Raw genomic sequence first — 17,017 nt, 5'->3', positions numbered from 1 at the left:
AACATGATATTCAAAATATCTCATAGCCACCACATAAAAGTATCTCATTCAAGCAAATCTCCAACACTTTTTACATTTAAAATTTTTGGTTCCCGGAGAAGAATTTTGTTAAAATTGCCAATGTAAGACAAAGGTGAAACTATAGAATTCACAGAACTAATGGCAGTAATGAGGACCAAAAAAGTGAAAATACCCTACTCGAAACTATCCGAAGTACAAACCTTCAATAGCTTCAATGAGAGGTTAAATTTCATCTTCTGCGCTACAAGAATAGCCCCACAACAAGTGAAGGAAAATTCCTAAATATGGTTTCAACTATGACAAAGACTAAATCACCAATAGTTGTTTCGAAGCTTTAAAGCCCGCCGTTAATATAACTTTCTTTAAGATTCTGCAGTGCTTGCCGGATTGAGTCCTCATCTTGGTTGGAATATTTGAGGCATATGAGTCTTTGAGCAACACGGTAAGCCATTTGAATATCGTGATGCTGCTGGAAATTAAGCTCTATTCTCTTCACTTCCTATTCGATGATATTGACATGTAAAATAGCAAAAATGAATGAACAGGCGTCTAAGTTTGCTTGAGGTTCAAGCTTTCAGAGAATTCTCTGCAGAAAAGCTGAATTCAGCTAAAACTAAGCTCTAAGTCAACTTGCCACCAATATTAATTGGATAAGGGCAAGAAATACCTCACAGGGTGAAACAATAGACAAAGCTCAGTACTCTTTAAATATGTAAATCATTATTCCTTCAAAAATGTAGTCATTGCTAAAACAGGCCTACAATTAATTCAAAACAAAGCTGCAAAATAGTCCAACCCAAGAATGCATCGATTTATAGACCTCAAATGAGATGAGACCTACTGGTTTAAAAGTATTACCTTTTCGGTAATCTTTGATGTGATGCTTTGAGCAGACTCTATCACAGAACTTGGCAGTCCAGCTACTCCTGCTAGCATGAGGCCATAGTGTGCTACATGCCTCGGCCCATCTTTCAGTCGAAACTGGTAAAAGACAGTTGATGTATGAATATGTAATATATCAGATAAAATCTAATCGATTGTCTTACCTTGAAATCCATCCGTTTGTTCTTAATCTCAACGTCGAAGTGAACAATTTTGACATTTGGATAAATGGTGGCCAATTCAGATAGGTTTTCCATATGAGAAGCAAAGATAGTGTACCTGAAATCAAAAGAATGTTAATTCATCTAGTAGTGTGTGATGCTTTTCCCTGTTTCTATTTAGGGAAGGACTCTGGCCAATTTTTACAAATAGGACTTATGGACGCAAGAATAGTTGAAAGGAAATCAAGCAATTAATATAAACAAAACCATAAGTTTTCAGTATTTTTGCTACCTAACTTGTTTACTATGTACCACTCTAAAATTCGCCAAAATGAGACGAGATTGTTCATAAATGTCAAACACACTAAACACAAATCCAGAAACACATTATGGCATGTTGTGTCAAGAACTATTGATAGAAAGATCAAAATATGTGATCTAGCAGTAGAGTGTTCCAAGATTAAGTGCACAAAAAAGAAATGAAGAGGATAGCAATGTAAATAACTCATAAACAACATATACTATATTATATACCTTCATAAAGAACTAGCAGTCAAGGGCCCATTATAAGGAAAGGTAAGAAAAATTGTAAGTTATATTGTAAAGCATCATAGCAGTAATTACAAAGTTATACTCATAATAAGGGTACTCTATCTGTCTTTAGGAACTTTAGGAACTGCTTGAAAATGAGAACTTTTGTTGAACTCCCACTAAAAGAAACAAGAATATTAGTTAAAAGGTATTAATGGCAATGTGAAAATAGTCACGGAAATATGTTTCAACTGAAAATAATTCCAATTTTGCCATAACAATAGTTCACAAGCTTAATAGCAACAAGGAATAGTATTTTAGTTGTTACTTTTTTTTTTTTAGAGGTATTTTAGTTGTTAGTATGCATGTCTAGGTATAAGTCAACAGTGAAAACTTGGACACTGTTCTAGCACTATGGAACTTAAAATTATTAGTGGCGAATAAAAGTTTTTGCCACTTAATATATAATAGCTTCACTTCACATTTTGTCACTAATATATATCCATACTGTTGTAGTATCATGGTGTCTTCTTAAGAAGAGAAATCAGAGGAATCATCAAAATCTTGTCTTTGAAAGGGGCAGCTGAATCATAAGTTGCTAATACAAAGATAAGAGAGAAAGGAATCACAAATGAAAAGTCAGTCATACAATTAGTTTCACTTGGAACACTGCAGGTACATACTATTTCCAGGAATAGTGCTAGAAATATGTCACAGCAGGAAAGCTAACTGAGATTTTCAGATAAAGTCAGAAAGATCTTTCTTGCACTAGCATACGGAAAAGAACCAAGAAATGGGAGCAACTCAATGTATTCTCCTCCTATAAAGACCTCGATGATGATGGCTTAATGATCAGCTAATTCGAACAAAATTACATATGTGCAATGGCTTAGTTAACAATGTTAACAGACCCTCATCAGGAGCAGCATTTATTATATGCTAAACGTGTATGCATTTCTTAAATGAGAATTGCTAGTTCCATTTATTGTTAGAGTTGCTATTACCTACCAAATACAATAGCATCATATGGTAATATCCCCAAGTTCTGTCTTACACTGAGATGAAGTTTAACGGACAAAACAATGAATTATCCATCACTACTTTTTAAGCAACTAATTCAATGTAGATCTTTATAAGCTTTTACGAACTCAGATACTAGAAGATTCTTTTGTCAATTGACAAACGTAAAGTGATGAAAAGAATTACGCTCTTAAAGCGAGCAGATGCTCGCAGCAACTCCATGCAATTGCAAACCCATCAGAGGAAGATGTTGCTCTTCCTAATTCATCCACAACAATGAGACTCCTGCGAACAGCACAGAAAAGCTATGTGACACCATTTATGAAACCAGTCCGCACATTAATGATCAAACAATAGTTTGCTAATGTACCTATGAGAAGCATTTTGCAAGATAAACGCCGTCTCCTTCATCTCTGTCATAAACTGTAATATGAATAACATACAGAAACAATGCCCACCATCATGATCTTTTATGCAGAAAAAATCCTGATTCAAGTGGAATAGATTGCTTTGCACAATGAGATGACATGATTAGTCACACTTCACTTGGCAATTCAAAGGTGTATTTAACTATGGGTTATTTTCAGTTGCCCCATTGGATTTGTTTGAGGACATTCTTTTAGCTTTGTGGCAAGTACAAGAAGTTCTCTTTACTGATGCCAACAACTATATATCACCATTTTCAGACTTTCAGCTTAAACTAGCATAACAATGATGTTAGATGGGTTATATCTATAAACATAATGGTTCAATTTAGGTATGCTCCATACAGAAAATCTCTTGTATAACATCGGGAACTAGCTTCCACAATTAACATAATAATTTACAAGGGACTTTTCCTATTTACACAACTTATTACCAGTATGTGCCGTAATCCTAGAAAGTTAACTCTTAACTGCTAAGAGCAAGAATACTAACTTGTTCTAGTTTTCTTGGAGCATTTCGATGAGTTAAAAGGGAATCATAGGTCTGACTTTTACCTCTCTTTTGACTGCCAATAAAATAATAGACTAGGACTAAAGCCAATAGACATCATTTTCTGGTATAATATCCCATAGGTGAAATTTCTAAACATCATTTTTTCTGGTATAATATCCATTAGTGAAATTTCAAACTATATCTTTGGTTCTTTTTATTTTTTATCTGGACTAACTATATATCTTTTTCCAAAATCTTATTTATTTACAGGTTCCTGCAAATCCCTCATAAATGAACTACTCCACACCATCCTGATTTCTGCTTTTGGACCCATTCTCCCTGTTGAGTTAGGCTTTAATTGATGGAGTAATGAACTAGGAGAATCATAATCAGTTCACTCTAAAACCAGGAGAATGATAATCAGTTCGCTCTAAAACCAGGACAATGACAATTATTCAATTGACAATTCCATCACCCTACTGCCTGCATTACCAATAATTAACAGACATCTTTGCTCATCCAAAATGAAGCTAAAATTAGGCAAAAAGTCAAGGAACTAATGGTCTACACCATTGTTAAGACATAAATGCACAACAGTCTTCACGTTTGTGCGGACTGATAGCATTTATTTGCAGGCAAACAGTAAGAGAACTAATCATCCATGCTATATGTCAGCAACAAGAAACAAAAGATAATGAAAAATACTGGACAAAGTCACAGGAAATTTTAACTATTACCTGCAACTGACTAGCCTAACTTCTAGGAAATATATTTATCGTCGTCTCGAAGAAAGCTTGTCAGAGCTACCTTCTATGGTTTTAAAATAATGATTTTGTACAATATTTTGAAATCAAATGGAAAATCTCATGACAGATAATGAAATCGACATGCTTATAGAATTCATTATACTGTGACTAAATTTCTTCAGAAAATAACAGTTACAATTCTCTTCTATTTCTTCACTGCCAGAGTCCTGCAAATGTTTCTGAAATGCATGCCATACACTTCACCAAGACAAAGGAGTACAATAGCATAATGAAGTTTCTCCGTGTAGAAACTGAGTCAGCTCCTAGTTAAATGATAGCACAAAGCCCCAAACATTCAACTATCTTGCTGGAATAAGATAGTCTTAACGGTAGACATAACTGAAGCTGTAAGGAAACCAGTCCCATATTCGTATATAGAATAGCCACCACTTGCAATCAGAATAGATACAGCTTCCAACATCAATAGATTAGCAGTGTGATAAAACAATACTTCGTGCTATCATAACCACAAAAGTATATAAACAATTTTTGATGTTATCTTCTCTGTTGTTCATTCACCATATTCTCTTTTTGCTTTCTCCAATTTGCCGTTCTATTTGATATTTGCTCATGTCTGTGAAATTAGTTTTTCAGGGATTCGTGTTGGCTGGAGTCGGGAATGGAGGTTATACTTCACTATTATCAATATAAAAATTCAAGGACAAATTAGAAACCTTACAAATACAAGATAAAAAATATTTACCGTGCTGGAATTTGATTCAACACTGTCCATAGTTCCCATCCTAGTAAATATGCGATCAACTACTCTTAATGTTGCAAAGCGGGCGGGAACGTAACAACCAATTTGAGCAAGGATGACTACCAAGCAAACTTGTTGAAGATAAGTACTCTTTCCACTCCTACAGGCAAACAATATGTGTTACAGTTGTTCAGAAGAATCAAGATTCAACTTATACTTAGTCAACTAAAGTGGTTTGCGGCCTGTGCTTGAAGGAATATTTTTATCCAAATTAAATTTAGGCGACCCAAACTAATTACATGACAAGTATAACTGCACTTGCCATGGACTTAATCCCAAAACAAGGGCTTAACTAAAGAACCATGGACTTAGTAATGGTGGTAATGCCCTAGCAATTGACACTCTATTCAAGAGTCCATAGCTGTGAGTCTGTTATGAGGTTACATAGTATTTACAGTGTCCCTTCTTCAAACCTATTTAATTAATTATCTGAGCCTCTTTAAATCAAAGCCAAACAAGCTGATAAAATCTCTCCTTTTTCGTGGTATGCACTCCACAACTATGTCTATTAGTAAGCCACTTGACCATTATGCTGTACTGATGGTCAAGACTACAATTTGCAGATTAACATGTACTTACTTTATTGTACAACACCAGTTTTTTCACCAAAGACAGAAAAGATTATGGTGCAGTAGTGACATATTTAACATTTGAGAGAAGATAAACATTGTGCCTAACTGAGAAACAAGGCATTATCCTAGAAATTTGCAATGGCTTTTGTTCCAGCGCTTGCTAGCAGGTTGAAGTAAATGCATTCTTGCAAGAAACAGAGATTCCAACAATCAAACCACAAAAAGGCCATGCCAAAAAGAAAAATTTCAAGACTAAATTTTCTTACATGTTTGGGCCTGTAACAATTATCATATTTGATGCTTCAGACAGAAAAATGTTGTTCGCCTGGAAATGCAAATTAATATATCATTTACTTGTGTTTTATTTCAACTTTGAAATTTCACAAGTTTATCAAGCCAAAACAAACTGATGTGATTGTTAATGTCAAAATATGAACTTACAACAAACTCATTGTGGACACTTTCAAGAATTGGGTGCCTTCCTGAATCAATTGCCAATGGACCATCATCTACAATAACGGACATATGCAGTCATTATTATCATATCTCTGAGGCAATGAACTAAAAAAAACTAGGTAACGATTATACTTACACGTAAACTGAGGTCTAGTATATTTGTCAACTGGCTTCATGGATATTGTATGAGCAAATGAATTAACTATCATATCCAGAAGGCATAACACCTCCGCTAGAAGAGTGAGCACAGAGACATCCTCCCTTATGGCATCCATTAAGGCTGCGTGTTAAAAACATGCCACAGGTGTTAAATAATAACTGTTCTATCCAACAAAGATTGGAACAAATGTAACCACTTAAGTTGATTTGATGGTTGAGAAACTGATCAAGGATGGATGATGTAAGAAAGAAACATTTACAAGCAAAAATAGGACAAACGTCCAAACATTAAATATTAACTGTTGAATTCAGTTCAGGTACTGTTGAAAAGGCAGACAACCCTGTTATGGATGCATAGTCAAATTCATGTACTTTTCCAGCAGAAATTTCCATAAGTCAAATAAATGCTATCACTTGAATAAACAAACAGATTGTATGGAGTGGAGGAAACAAATTGGATGGTTAATAAAAAAAAGGTCATCTTCCAATTTAGCTAGATCAGAGGGATATGTATCTCAGAGGAAGCAACACTTACAAAAAAAACTCAAAAAGTTTACATAATCCTGATAATTTGGAAAATTTCCCTATTGGTGCATAGGTTGAGATGTGATCCAAGATCCATAATGCTCCATATTTTCGTTGGTTATGACTTGTCCAACTTTGTGTTGGAGTAGAACTCTCTCTGTGACAAGGATAAATATACATCTCCTAGATTACGTGATATGATTATCATGTCTTTCTCCCGCTTCTAGGCAAGCTTCGATCCAGATGTAGATCAACGTTCAAATGCATTGGGTTAAATTCAGCCTGCCCTATGTGTTAATGAATTTGTAAGAGTCTCAAAAACCATTTGTACGCATCTCAGTCTATAAACTCTACAGAATTTAGACACTACTGTATGAAATTTACTCAGGTCTGTTATCCTTGTGCTTCCACCAGAATGGGTATCTGAAACTGCACCAAGCACTTGCACAATCCAAGCATAATGGAAAGAAAATTTTCTGAAGCACAGCTTAATCAGCATGCACTAATAAAAGTATATACAACTTGTGTGCACTATGGAACTTTTGCGATCTCAGGATAAATGTGGTCAACTTGTAATATGCAGAAAAACCTGATTAAATATTACTATCAGACCAACTTGTGAATACTAATTGTCAGCAGTCATGGGTCAAAATAGCTTTTTCAGTGAAACTTAAGGAGACAAGTAAACATATGTTACACTAAAGATGGTACTAAGTCGGTCAAGTTTAGACCAACCTTCCAGGCAAAATTCAGTCCGGATATAGCACTCTTTAGCTGCAGACTTGTTCCTTACATTCAGCTGCAATTAAAGGCATTTAAACATGGATTTAATCTAGGTCATGAAAGAGGGGAAGCCAGTTTAGTACCCAAGTATATACAAGTCTAACAAACAACAGAACACATGCTGACAGATCTACGCATTTTCAGGATCTAGGAATCTCTCAGATCCTAGTTGACGTTTGGTATAAATAAAATACAGATGTCAGTGAACATTTATCATATTTGCTACGTGGTTGTGATACGCGATTCTGCTTTGCATCACTTAGCAGCATAGAGATAAGAGAGGTTACAGATGAAAACGATATAATTCAGCAGATTTTGTATCTTAGATGTAAATGGAAAATGATATCTTAGCTGTAAATAGGAGGATAAAACTTGCTGAATCAAGATAGTGTCTTGGCCGTAATAGGGGATATTCCAGGATCATTATGTCCTTAAAATTAGAGATTTGATAGAGTTGCATCCCTAACTAGAGAGTAAGAACATGTATATATAGTTGACTCTATTAGTTGTGAAAAGTAGAGGAGAAATTATCCCTTACTTCATTGTATCAGAGCTCTAGGCTTAAGTTCCACGGAAAATTGTTCTTCATAATTATTTGACCTTCATTACCACGGGTGGTTAAAAGCCTTAAGATGTTGGTCTCCTCTGAAATATATTCTTCCATTGACAATTAATAGGGATCAAGAGATTATTGAAAGAATTAATGATTATAAATGAAAGCCTATTGTGACAGCAAAACAGCATTTTCAATAGCTCACAATCCAGTTCTTCATGATAGGACAAAGTATGTGGAGCTGGATAAACATTTTATCAAGAGAAAATTGAAAAGGGATTAATCTGTATGTTAAATGTTCCTATGCATTTACTTCTTTCAGGGATCAATAACAAAAAGAAGCCCACAGCCGTCAGCCGCACTTGAAGATCAACAACAAAAAAAGGCCACATCTCATTCAACCAAAACAAAATGATTAGGGAAAGAATACCGAACCATAAAGGTGGATAAGTGTCAATTATTTTCTTCCTCTCAATAAGCACTGACATAGATAGTTACATAATACTTACTTTTAAATATTAATGCAGGTGATGATCATGGGGTATGATTATGGTAAGTGAAGTGATAAGTCAACTCACAGAGGCCAGTTCCAGAGAAGAGCAATGTATGTTGTTTCCATGTTTTATGACCTGGTAATAGTCCATAAGGAGCATGTAAGGGAAAATTGTCCAACAAGGACCTTTAAAGAAACTAAGTGTGTTGTTAATTAACCTGGATGAACTTGCTGGGAAGTTTTCCCTGTATATCCTTCTGAGGTATGCTAAAGTAGAAACCTTGCCTTTTGTTGTATGGGATTTTCAAATTCGGCAGCTTGAAATCCTCTCGGTACTTGTTGGCCAAGTTATGTATCGCTGCAGAGATAGTTGATTAGAATGCAAGAAATGGATAGTTGGTGACAGAATTCGTCCCTTCATCTTGTAGAAAAACCTTCACTGGTGTCACAGAAAGATCTGCGTGCAATATCTAGTAGCCCATCAATTCCTGCCTTGACAGCAAAACACTGCTGAGTTCGAGCAACAAAAGGGACACGTGCATGAAGAACATCTTCATCAATAACCTCTCCAATCCTAAACAACAATGTCTCATCATCATTACACACTACACATTAATCAAATGGCCGCTAAATTTAATGGGCACCAAAGCTGTGGCAGTTCATTAAGCAGTCAACAAAATTGGAACACATAACCACCATTGGCCTTGATATGGCCAGCATAAAAATGCTTCCTTGGTATTTTATTACCCATTCTAGCTCAGATTACTGGTAATCAAGTTAAAAAAAAATAACAAATTTTTAAATAAATGATATGTCACTTTTATCTGTGACACGCATGAGCAAAGTTAGAGTTGATGATTCCTCTTCGATTGTCCAATTACACGGATAGCATACAATCAACATGAAAAACAAAACTTAACAATGTACTCTAAATTTATTTAATGGTTAAGACTTTGCATCCACGTGGTTATCAACAAAAATAGTTTCTTGTCCAAACACACAAAAGACCAACATTGAAGTGCTGAACATTAAATAACATAGAGAAAACACGACCAGGTTTACATTTATTATCCATGGCATTTTAAAAACGGGATTATGATGGAACTAGAAGAAGCAAGAGCGTGAGCAAGAAAGAAACATGCATAATATACTTTTTGATGCATCCGGCGGAATGTCCAGCTATTGTTTTTCAAACAAACTGGAAGACATCTCTTTTACTGTTTAATGCTTATTCACCTGTCTTAACAAGCAGAAGGCCTAAGCGACTTGTGCATGCGGCAAATAAAGATGTGAGAATTGTGAAACAATACATAAGATCCTTACATTGTCCATGATGATGGATTGATATGATCTTAATAAGAATCAAAATTATATATTCTCCATCAGAACAGGAAGATTGTTTGATGTTGAGCATGATTATGAACATGAACAACTTAATAGCAGAAGCAAATACCAACTATACCTTTCCCTCATGGAAGAAAATTTTTCATTTGCACATATAGACTTGTAAACATTTCTGAGTAGAAAACAGTTGGCATCCTTAAGCGCCTAAAAATGGTTGAAGATTGGAAACTCATCAGGACTAAACTATACAACATACACACAGAAAGGTTAATGTACCTTGGAGAGTAATGGTAATGCATCTAGAGCCGTTTTAAGAAGAATAATGCTTGAGATCAATATTTGGCTCTTTCTGGAGTTGTCTATGGCCAGGACCCCATTAGTAACTTTCTTTTGCTTAAAGCAAAAATGACAAAGGACTTTATCTGGACACAGCATGAATTCAACAAAGTTGTATAAAAAAAAACTGTGTCACACAGCTGCAAAAGTTACAAAGTAAATATCTCCATTATATTTTCCAATGCTTACCAGTTTCCTTTGGAAACATACGAAGAGCCTGGGACAAGCCAAAGAACAGCTGCTCATTGCTCATCAACTCATCCTGAAATTAAATTCAACAATCAAACTCGCAATATAGTGTACTCGAAGCTATTTGTGCTTTATTTTTTAATATTAGACATCCTTTCTCTTTTAAGCTTAAGCTTGCTGATGAGGCAATTCAACAAGATATCAAAGGCAAACAAGCAAACAACCTAGTATTGGGTCTCCCCTCGCAGCCATCTACTATGTAAAAATAACACTTGCAAGACAACAAAAAATGAAATTGGCTTAAATGAAAGGGGTTTATGTCTTTTCTATTTATGAACTTGAGCCATAAATGGTCTTACATTTAATACATTACAAACTTGAGTTTTCAGAATCAGTGGAACCTACTCTTTACAACTAGCTTAATCATTCATTTCCACATAAAATGGAGATTGATTGGACTAAGCAGTAATATCACGGATGCTACTAGATCCACTTACTGCAAAGGAATTCTCATTGTGAAAGACGAGGAGAAGTAATTAAATTGCAAGAAGAATTATTCAAAGATGACCAGGCATTTTTATAATACACTTAGCAGCTAGAGTTGCAAACTTATTACTGAAGTGTTCAACTTTATGCTTTTGGTTGCGGTACTTATACACTATAATTTCAAGCAACAAATAGTCACATTATTTCAAGTTCATACTGTTCTGCGGTAGAGTATTGATGCATGTTGTTTCAATCAGATGCTATAACATCACATTGATTGGCGACAAAGCCAAGTTGCAAGATTTTCTTGTTCTAATTTAAAAGTCATAAAGTATATTAATCAGAAGAAGAAAGACACGCAAGAGTAGTTTTTAAGTTTTTGAGGGAATCATACTAAATTTACCAGGCAATCAAGTCGGGCATTGATAGTGTCAATGTCTTTGAGAGGCTGCAAAAGATTGGCTCGCAATAGTCTAGTCCTGCATAGAACAGAAATCTAGATATATAAGATTTCTGATTAGGAAAACATGGTATCACTTCTGCAGACAAATCATATTCTAAAATCAGCAGAGATGAAATCGACCTAGTATTCTTTTCAAAGTCAGGTGTGCTGGGATTGTGTGTTTCAACCTCTGTCTCACCTCATTACCTATCAATGTATGACTTACATTTTGTTATAATTACATTTTCCAATCAATTGCACAATGGCCAGATGTACAAGAGAACTTTCTTTATAGGACTAAAAATATTTTAGACTTTAATTTTGTTCCGCTGGTAGTATCTGATAATATGTTTTTCATATAAGACCTAGTTTTTCTCCTTAAATCGCCTTTGAGTCTTCCCTAAAGCACAAAACAAGTATATAATGAATAAGCTAAGCACCACGGCTAAATTTAAACTGCAGCCAAGAAAATTCATCCTTAACATTTCCAGAAAATCATTAGTATCCAGCACTCCAGTTCAACAAAGAGAAACTTACATCTCTCTCTCCGAGAACACAAACAATCTTTTTCCAGTTATTAATTAGTTGGATGCAGAGCTGCTACTCATGAAACAGTATGCTGAGACACATTGCTACATTGAAATTAATTGCTGAGCAAATTATGACATCAATATGAATACTAACAAGCATACCCTCCAATGGTCCTTGTTGTCTTGAGCATATGAAATAGACTTCTCTTCTTGTTGTTAGTGCCCCAAAGACTAGAGTGCATCGGCTCAATGATTTCCAAGTTCTGGACACTGCCATCAGGGTATGTTACAACTCTACCGACTAAATGGTGCAGCGAAGACTGATAAATGAATGCTTCTGCCTTTTCAAGAGAATCAATGCCCATAAATAAAGAAAAGAAAAGGATAAAATGGAAGCACAATGCTTCAAACATATTACCCAAAATCTTTTGCTCTATAAAGCTAAGCAGCAGCCTGGAATATTTGGACCCGACTAGAAAGGTTAACAAAGAAATTTTGAAAATGAAAGCAGTGTGGCATTCTTTTCAAGTAGAAGGATACCTAGTGGCGTCTACATTCATGTGGTCGAATGATCCATTAAAAGTAACCTGAAAGAGAGAAAATCGCACAATAGAGAGAAATTGCAATGAGACAAGCAGACCTCAATAACTCTGCAATGTAGTAAAGATCATCATGAAGTAAAGCCAAATATATATGGTTCACATGATCACATATTACCATAGATCATTTCTTGAAACTGCAGAGAGAATTAGACAGAACAAGAACAACTTCTATTTCAAACTGTGAGAAGAGGGACTGGGCGGAGCTAACCATGTTGGACAAAACAAATACTTGGCGTATGAATAAGGGAGTACTCATATTTCCATTTTGAGCCCTCTACATCAGTATTTCATTTCCTAAAATAATTATTCATCTTTTAGGCTCCACTGCTTGAAACACTCAAGTTTCCCTATATGGATTTAATTTTTTTACTGTTGGAAGTAGGTGAAGATACAGAAAAGATTCCTGCTCTTTTCAACTCCCAGGCATGGTCCAGGCCAAATTCTTGGGATTCTGAAGACTGGAAAAAGGGAGTGCATATCTTTGGAGAAGATACGCATAATAATTTGCATTGCGATAACAATGTCAGTTCCACAAATAATACTCCTAAAATTCATCAGGAAAAGATCATAGTGTTATAAGAGAGAAAATTAATTATCTCCTTAATCTAAACCAGAGAAAAGTATGGCGAATCTGGTGCGGCCCAATGATCAAAATGTGCATAGCCAAAGTAAAATGCTGGAATGCTCAATTCATTTATTCTGGAGGAAATGTTCAATAATAGCTCAAAAATCATTGGTTGTAATTTATTTGTTCATAATGCTTTGAAAATTAGAAGCAATAATTCTCTAGAATATTTCACTTTCATAGGAACTAGAAGACATCAAAGTAAGTTTATTCTTGTTTATCATATTAATGATGAGGGAGTTGAAGATATCAATTATATGCAGTTAAGGTTGTATTTATCTTCTAACATCCATAAACAACACCACATATCTATCGAGAATACATGAAATCATCAAGTGGTAGCTTCAGCTTTTATTTCAGTTTCGTGTCACTCAGATGGACCAACCATAAACCATGACTTGAAAAGTAGAAAACTCGCATGAAGTAATAGAGACAAGTGGTTCTCTAAGAAGACTGTAACCTAATGTTAGACGATTTCTCAACCAAAAATAATATTCTCATAATATTACCTTGTCCTATTTAGGTAAATAGAAATCATGATAAGAATGTCAATGCTTCAGGCATTTCATTCTACAGTTGGTATTTTTTAAAATAAATGTCAAATCAACTTTTATCAAAATCCATGAATACAATGCTTCAGGATTTTCTTTGCTAAATATTTAACTAGATTTCACTCTTCTAGCAATTTTTCAATTTTATTGTGCTCGAAGGGGATGGAGGATTACTTTAGAGGACAAGGACTTACAGATAATGAGTGGTTAGTGATGATGACTCCCTTCTCTGCTTCTATCCTGTGCATAATATAAAAGATTCAAAGATGTAACTAAATGTTTTTAAGCAGAATAGACACAGTTCCAAGACCAGATGGGCCCCCGGAAAAAGGACAAGAGAAATAGTTGATCATGTGACTGCTGAGACCTACTTAATAATCACGGAAATTTTATCGAATGGGCTTCTTTTGTAAATCTTCTTAGTACTTACATTCACAAGTCAATGGAATACCAATACAGAGTAAGATGTATGAATTGTTGTTGACATTATTAACAAGAACTATGGTCCTCTCTGCTGATATAACTACATTCACCAATAATGTCGCACTTAAACTTTAAATTGGTAGATTTGAAATTCAGTTGCAAAAGAGGCCAGCAAAGGCATTTCAGTGCTCAGCCAGCACACCTAACAGTAAATCTGGGATGGCTAGCATAGGTAACCCAGCTCCAACAATTTTTCTGAAACATTCAATCAAATCAATTGACGAGGGAAAGACTTATGGAGGGCTCATTCCAGAAAATATAACATGTAGAATGAGCTCCATAAAGAACTTGCTTTGGTTTAACATTACCATTTTATAGTTCCATTGAGTCCTTTTGTCTTCAAAATAAATTTTATCAGATGTATAACTGGGGGTGAAGTTTAAACTAAAGCAGCAACTAGATGAAGCATCACAATAGCAAGTGATAACTCATAATTTAGAGTATATTCTTTGTTATCGTTTCCCGATCAGGTAAACAAACACTCTTCTAAAATTTAAAGAAATCCTGAGTGTAGAAATACCACTTGATGGTTGCAGCAGCTGCAGCCAAGCATAGATAATATTGCTTGTAATAAGTATCCAAACCAAGAGCAGATGATTCCTTGGCTGCCAAGTTTTTAACTAGAGCACCACCCTATCAAGATCAATGCAGCAATTAAAATTATACATCAACTCCTGCATAATAAGCAAGGTAATATATTCACAGCCATGTAGCTACCCTGGTGTCATCAAAGCAACTGCGAGCCATCATAACCTGTAGATGCAGAAAGAAGACAATCTTACTTTATTAGGCACTAAGAATTACAAAATCAAAATCCAGTCATAGATTACCTTTGTGGTTGAAGAGAAAAATCTGTCAACCAGCTCAGAAACTCCAACCATGCCATCAGGAGCCAGCTTAGTAGGTGTAACAATAATCACCATAGGATCATAAAAATTCAGTAGTGTTTTTGTGTTCTGGTATGAGCTGCTCGTCTCAATATACTGAGAAAGGTGAAATGAAGCTGACCTCAAGTCAAATGCAGCCACTCCAACCTACAAGTTAGATAGTACAACAATCATTAACCAACTGCAGTAAGTGGTATAAACATACTAAAAATTAGCATTTCTAGAAGTCATATTTAGGAACGATAAATAGTGTGGAAGTATCTATATTCTTAGATTGATTGACCTCCCCGGAATCAGATTTTAAGGTGTAACAAGAAAATTTAACCAGAACACCTACAGTGTAACCAGCATATGCCAATGAAGTTCAAATCCAAAGCTTGTTCTAGAATTCATTTCCTCCCAAAGAATGGAAACTTTTAAATGTAAGGATAGCTGACAGATTGTGTATCCACTTTGGAGTCATCGATTTTAAATATAATTGTTATCCTCCTAGTCAAGTTCATAGCCACATTTGTTCCGTCTAAAATTCATATAAATTTTTGTTTGCACTTCTAAACACATTGCCTTATCCACCGAATGCACATTTAATTGTCTTTATTGACCAATAAACAGAATTTATGCAACTTTACAATAGTACATGCATCAAGTGAAATCAATTTTGTGCCACAACAGATACATCATATAAATAACAATAGCTTCCCAATGAACTTTTTGGTTCAAAGGCAAATTGAAGTTCATCCAAATAAGACATCCTAGTATAAGTACCAACACACATACACAAACTCCAGTTGAATAACATAGGTATTATGAATATTTAGCAGTCAGGACATACATGCAACTCCAAAATAGCACTTGCATCTAACGAAATCAGTTTTGTGAAACATAAACACAAAAATAGAGTGGTAAGCTCAATGAACAGATTATTCAAAAAAAATTCCAAATATCCACATGCACAGGAAAATCGATGCTATTCCAATATGATATACCAAAATGACTATATTCACAAATAAACACGCATGTACTCAAGTACATGCAACTTTACATCAAATTGTGGATGAAATTCATTACGCAACTGCACGACTAGAGATATAATCACAACACAATGACAGGCTCATTCAGAAAACTTCAAAGTTATCTACAATCGCATAAAAAGGACGGTATTGTGTATGAAGTATCATAAGCTCCTCCATAATTAATGAGTGATTCAGAATCCAGACACATGTACTAATGTTGTGTTATACGCAAATAGAAACAGTAAACAGAGACCTCTTTGGCGCGGTTCTCAATGATACCAACGATGAAGCTGGATTTCTCTCCTGTATCGTCTTCCATTCGAATTCTCAACACGGAGGAGCAAAGTGAAGAGCCAGACTGATTTTGTATTTGTATTATCAATGCCCGCCAGCCTATTTGTACTTCTTACTAGTCATTAGCCATGCTAAATCAAAAAGGTGGAGGGCTTTGAAATAGAGAAAATTACAATTTTAGTCCAAAAATATAGGATGGTTTGCATATTAATCCTATATTTTCTTAAAATAGCTAATATTAATGTCATACTTTAAAAAAAATATTGCAAAGTTAATCACATCATCAAAAAATTGCAATATTTGGAATTAACTTTGCGATATTTTTTAAAATGTGGGGCTAACTTTATAACTGATGTAGTTGTGATTTTGATGAAATGATGAAACACGAATTTTACCCTCGACACAACAATTCACCGGGTAAAGTTAAGTTTAGAGAGAGTGGGTTATGAATTATCAAATCAATGAATACTTACCTGGTTTAAGAAAAAGTATATGAGGTATTTATTGTAGTATTAGGAGTTTTATAATATGGTAGGGTGTATATGTTTATTTGCTGACTTGCATATAAAAAATTATTCTTTTTTACGCTTGTAAA

The 17,017-nt window shown here is 34.9% G+C and overlaps 1 protein-coding gene across 1 annotated transcript; it reads right to left on the bottom strand.

Moving 5' to 3' along the window:
* Positions 1-40: 40 nt before the first annotated feature.
* On the bottom strand, positions 41-16,481 carry MSH4 (MUTS-like protein 4). Its single transcript, XM_011083103.3, has 24 exons — positions 16,382-16,481; positions 15,059-15,262; positions 14,946-14,981; positions 14,749-14,861; positions 13,940-13,985; positions 12,508-12,554; positions 12,130-12,237; positions 11,399-11,474; positions 10,510-10,582; positions 10,261-10,406; positions 10,103-10,188; positions 9,075-9,214; positions 8,859-8,998; positions 8,726-8,776; positions 7,547-7,610; positions 6,264-6,407; positions 6,113-6,180; positions 5,938-5,996; positions 5,043-5,199; positions 2,986-3,038; positions 2,802-2,900; positions 1,068-1,182; positions 880-1,002; positions 41-520 (listed from the first exon to the last, which is right to left on the bottom strand). Exons 1-24 carry the CDS (start codon positions 16,445-16,447, stop codon positions 356-358), a joined length of 2,379 nt encoding a protein of 792 aa, XP_011081405.1. The 5' UTR covers positions 16,448-16,481; the 3' UTR covers positions 41-355.
* Positions 16,482-17,017: the final 536 nt, after the last annotated feature.

This window comes from Sesamum indicum, linkage group LG6 (genome assembly GCF_026168435.1).
Source record: "Sesamum indicum cultivar Baizhima isolate 11 linkage group LG6, ASM2616843v1, whole genome shotgun sequence".
Taxonomy (NCBI): domain Eukaryota; kingdom Viridiplantae; phylum Streptophyta; class Magnoliopsida; order Lamiales; family Pedaliaceae; genus Sesamum; species Sesamum indicum.
This window is presented reverse-complemented; position numbering and strand designations above follow the sequence as displayed.